The 4659-nt window shown below is 32.8% G+C and overlaps 1 protein-coding gene across 3 annotated transcripts; it reads left to right on the top strand.

The window, feature by feature from the left end:
* The first annotated feature begins 489 nt into the window (after positions 1–489).
* Positions 490–2009, top strand: LOC120138273. 3 transcript variants are annotated; one of them, XR_005517512.1, is made up of 3 exons: positions 490–793; positions 929–1050; positions 1684–2009. XR_005517512.1 is itself a non-coding variant. In XM_039153793.1 (2 exons), the coding sequence occupies exons 1-2, from the start codon at positions 688–690 to the stop codon at positions 1141–1143; spliced, it is 321 nt and encodes a 106-aa protein (XP_039009724.1). In that variant the 5' UTR covers positions 490–687; the 3' UTR covers positions 1144–1258. The 3 variants fall into 3 exon arrangements, 1 of the variants encoding a protein (XP_039009724.1); XR_005517511.1 differs by having other exon boundaries at positions 929–1044; XM_039153793.1 differs by lacking the exon at positions 1684–2009 and having other exon boundaries at positions 929–1258.
* Positions 2010–4659: the final 2650 nt, after the last annotated feature.

A 4659-nucleotide genomic window follows, 5' to 3' on the forward strand; every position in this document is an offset into this window, starting at 1 on the left:
CTCCCAAAGTCTCAACCTTTCATGAGTGCTCAAATCTATTTTAGTTCCTGAACGTGGATAACAGAGGTCGATTTAGGAGCCAGTTCTTAAGATTGAGATGTTTATACCGAAGGACTATATTTGTTCATTGATGGAATTGGCTCAAAATAAAGAGGTGAGTTCAAAGAGATGAAATATATCACTGAAAAAAGAGCATCCATCATCTATGAGCTACCCCTTGCAGAGGTGAGATCTACCTTTTTATTTTGGATCATCATGCTTTATTTACAGTTAAAGTCTCAACCTTTCACTACTTTTTTTTGTAAAAAAGAAAAATTTTGAATTTGCTTCGACAACATAAGAAATCAGTTTTTGTTTTGCCTTCTGGCACAATAAAATACACGAGCTTGATGATGAGGGCTGAGGAGGAGAACCGAACACCTCAAATGGAAGCCCGTTACTCAACTTCTTCACCGAAGCTCAACGGAGGCAACATTTTCAGGTGAGAATCTTGGGTTTTTTTTGCAGTGACGGTTGAAAAACGGTAATATCGGCGTTATACACCGTTGCCCGCTAAATTGCGGGCACGACAGACCGCTACCAACGTGAATCGATTACCCACCGTTAAATTCCTCAATACCGGTTTCGGACGGTGGCGCGACCGTGAAATACCGGCCGCTATAGCGGTTTCGTTCCTCTATTTGATTAATGTTATCCGTGGGACTAGCAGCAGGTGGCTCTCTTCCTTCGAAGCTCCCTGGAACATATCCAGGATCAATCGGTTTCAATTCAAACGGTTCTGTCTATCTAGATGGTATCTATTTTTCATCATTTTTTTAATGCAATCAGTTAAATGATGTCAGATACATGCATATACATACAGGGGTTAGATATAGTAGTATTATATCTCTGAGCTTACTGGATGAACTCATGATTTATTCAATCCCAGGAATGAAGCTTGTGTTTGGATCAGAGAAAGAAGAACGGGGGAAAACAGAGAATGTCATAGGTTGCGGGTTCGATTCCTGGCGGAAAGAAGTCTTTTTCACCTTGGACTCGAATCTGGTACATGTAATAAACTGCAAGTCTGAGGAATTTGGGACTCCTCTTTATCCAACACTTGCTGCAAACGATGATGTTTTGGTTCTAGTTAATTTTGGATAAAGTGCCATTGCCTATGGTCCAGCAAATGGGAGTCGAACACCGAACCCGTGTTTCATTGGACCTAGGGTTGTATTCGGTTCGGTTTTTTACCAAAAATTGAATCGAATCGAAATAAACAGGTTTTCAATATTTAAACCGAAACCAAAATGAAATAGTTAAAAAATCGAAAAAATCGAAACCGGTTTTTTCGGTTCGGTTCGGTTTATCGGTTTTTCAATAAAAAAATCACTTGAAACTATAATTTTTTTTATAAAAATTGCATATTCGGTTCAATATGGAACAAATGGGTTCCATATGAAAAACCCGAATCGAACCGAATCAAAAAAATGAAACCTTTAAACTGAATCGAAAACCGAATTATTTAAAGTCAAACCGAACCGAATTGAATCGTTTTACTCGATTTGTGTCGGTTTTTCGGTTTTCTCAATTTCGTTGCTCAGCCCTAATTGGACCCCTTGTGAATTCCCCTGCTGCTCTCGGGTACGAGAACAGCAAAGAGCTATTTTCAATGGGAAGAATTGATTCCAAATGGCTTAACAGGAGCACAACTAAAGGAGGCCACAGCAAAGGGATTAAGCGTTCATCAACTGAATTGGAAGAGGAGTCCGATTTATTCGAGATCTCATTGGATAATAATGGAGGAGCCCCTAATTCAGTTCTGTAGCCTACAAGACTGATCGTTTCTTTCTTTTGGCATTGAATGAAGTTGTTGACTGTATAGTTTTAATAGGAGTTGATAGATTTCTTGTATAGTTGAACCACTGCGACGTTTAGCAGCAGATGACATAATCATTTACAATAACGTTTTGCCTTGGAAACGAAATGTAACTTGATGCATCGTATTGAATTACATTTGTTCATTTTTGCATTTGTTTTGCCCATATTTGACCCCTGAGATATTTGTACACTGATTAACTATCCATTTTATTTCAAACCATTAAATATGCATTTAGAAGGGTTGAATATGTGTCAATGAATTCGTCTAACAAAGCTTGCGAAACTAGTGCCGAGTCAAATTTCAACATTACAGAAATTCCGGGTTGACAAGACGTCGCAAATTCTGAAGAATCGGAATATTGGTATATATTTGATGAGTTATCGAGTATATTCATATTTTGTAAATTCTTATGTAAATTAACCATGCTCCTCCCAGTAGCCACCGGCGGCAACAATTTAGCTACGAGATGATGACAATGATTGTATTCCAAAACCTATCAACGCGAATCATGGGATACGGCCTATTCTGATCAACCCTCATCCTAAATTCATGGTAGATAATGCCTCAAAATATAAGGTGACCCAGAGTTCAAATGTAAATCCAATACTGGAGGTGAATATTGGGCCAAAATTGACTGCTAAACTAGGCCGGCTGATGTCAGGCTGCAGGAATTTATTGGACCGGGCGTAGATAATGGGCTATATTTCTATTGTAACATTTGATTTAGGACATTTCGACCTGAATATCAAATATCACATTAAACACGACTTAAGTAGCTTCAGTTGTAGAGGAATTGTTGTTATTCGTTTAGTTCAAGTACCAAGAATGTCAAGGGTGAGCATTCAATGTCAAATTGTAAAGAGTTATTTATGAATAGATATTGTCTTGTACTTACCATATATTAATAAAAAAGGTAAATTACACAGGTAACCACCGAACTATGGTCATAAACCATTTTGACCACCAACGTTTGGAAATGATCAAAAAGATCACTTAACTATTTAAATGGTTCATTCAAGCCACTGTCCGTTAATTTTTAGCGAACTGATGACGTGACAGTTAATAAAATTGACGTAATTATATTTGATCATTGATATTGACACGTTCTATCAATTTAGTCACTATTTTAATTCAATTAAATAAATTTAATTATTCAATCCGAAGGTACCACATGTCACTATATGATTGGACATTGAATTTAATTAATTTTAATATTTAATTAAATAATTTTCTCACCAATTAGGTGATGTCACCACCTATGTAAAGGGTAAACAAATTAAAATTACCAGGTAACTTATAGGGGGTGCGGGATACGATCCAAAGACCTTAAGGAGTCCATGGTCAGGCCCTTACCACTAGGCCAAGCTACATATTTGGTTCAAAATTGCACAACATTTTATATATTGTTCTCAAGGTTATTTCACACACACACACACACACATATATATATATATATATATAATATTATTAAAACCAATCTAGTAAATAAATTATTTATATATTAAATTATAGTTGATTTAAAACTAAAACTAAAAATAAGTTTAATATTTTTATTTTAAGTTAAATTATTTTTATTTTATTATTTGGATTCTCTAAATAATTTTAATACAATTTTATTTTTTAATATAATTTATATATTATTATTTAAAAAATAATTTAAATAAAAATCTTAAACTCGTTTTTATCTTGTGATTTGAATTCTATAAATAATTTTAATATAATTTTATTTTCATATATTTGGTATATTATTATTTTAAAATAATTATAAAAAATATTAAACTCATTTTTATTTTGAGTTTTATTTTAACTATAATTTAATATATATATATAAAATATAATTTATTTTTTATATTTGTTTTAATAATTTAATATATATATATATGTGAAATAATCTTGAACACAATATATAAAATGTTGTGCAATTTTGAAACAAATATGTAGCTTGGCCTAGTGGCAAAGTTATGCCTAGGGACTCCTTAAGATCTCTGGATCTAATCCCCTCACCCTCACAAGTTGCTTTGTAAGTTTAATTTGTTTTCCCTTTACAATGGTGGTGGCATCACCTGATTGGTGCAAATAATATTTTAATTAAAATATTAAAATTAATTAAATTCAATATCCAATCATATAGTGACATGTGGCACCTTCAGATTGGAGGATTAAATTTATTTAATTGAATTAATATTGTGACTAAATGGTTAGAATGTGTGAATATCAAGGACCAAATATATAATTATGTCAGTTTTATTAATTGTCATGTCATCACCCCGTTAAAAATTAACGGAAAGTGGCTTGAATAAACCATTTAAAAAGTTGAGTGGTCTGTTCGATCGTTTTCAAAGTTGGTGGTCAAATGGTTTATGACATAGTTTGGTGGTCACCCGTGTAATTTACCCCAAAAAATTCAAATACGTCGTTAGTCATAAACGGACATGGTACAAATTCTCTTTTTAGAATTATTTTAAAGCATGATTAAAAGTAAAAATTTCATTCATCATACTTTTTTTTTTATTTAGGATGATTATAAGTGGTAATATATATTTGAAAAAATTTCAACTATTTAATAATGAATGGTTAAATATTCTACATTCATTGGTGTTTAAACCTTTGAAAATAGAAATCATCTCACTAACCACCGAGACAACTTAATTCATGCCATTCACCATACAACTTGATTACACAATGGAAAAACGTACATAATTATTAATCGAGAACAAACTTGGAACATACGAAATTTTCACAAAATTGACAAAATATATTAGGGATCTTTTTTCTTTTTCATATATCATACTTAATCG

This window comes from Hibiscus syriacus, unplaced genomic scaffold (genome assembly GCF_006381635.1).
Source record: "Hibiscus syriacus cultivar Baekdansim isolate YM2019G1 unplaced genomic scaffold, ASM638163v2 tig00110683_pilon, whole genome shotgun sequence".
NCBI classification, from domain to species: domain Eukaryota; kingdom Viridiplantae; phylum Streptophyta; class Magnoliopsida; order Malvales; family Malvaceae; genus Hibiscus; species Hibiscus syriacus.

Bases quoted from the DNA above. Each gene is read 5' to 3' on its own strand.
- LOC120138273 (XM_039153793.1), top strand. From the start codon at position 688: ATGTTATCCGTGGGACTAGCAGCAGGTGGCTCTCTTCCTTCGAAGCTC. The intron at 794-928 runs GTATCTATTTTT...ATTCAATCCCAG, and splicing joins CGGTTCTGTCTATCTAGATG to GAATGAAGCTTGTGTTTGGA.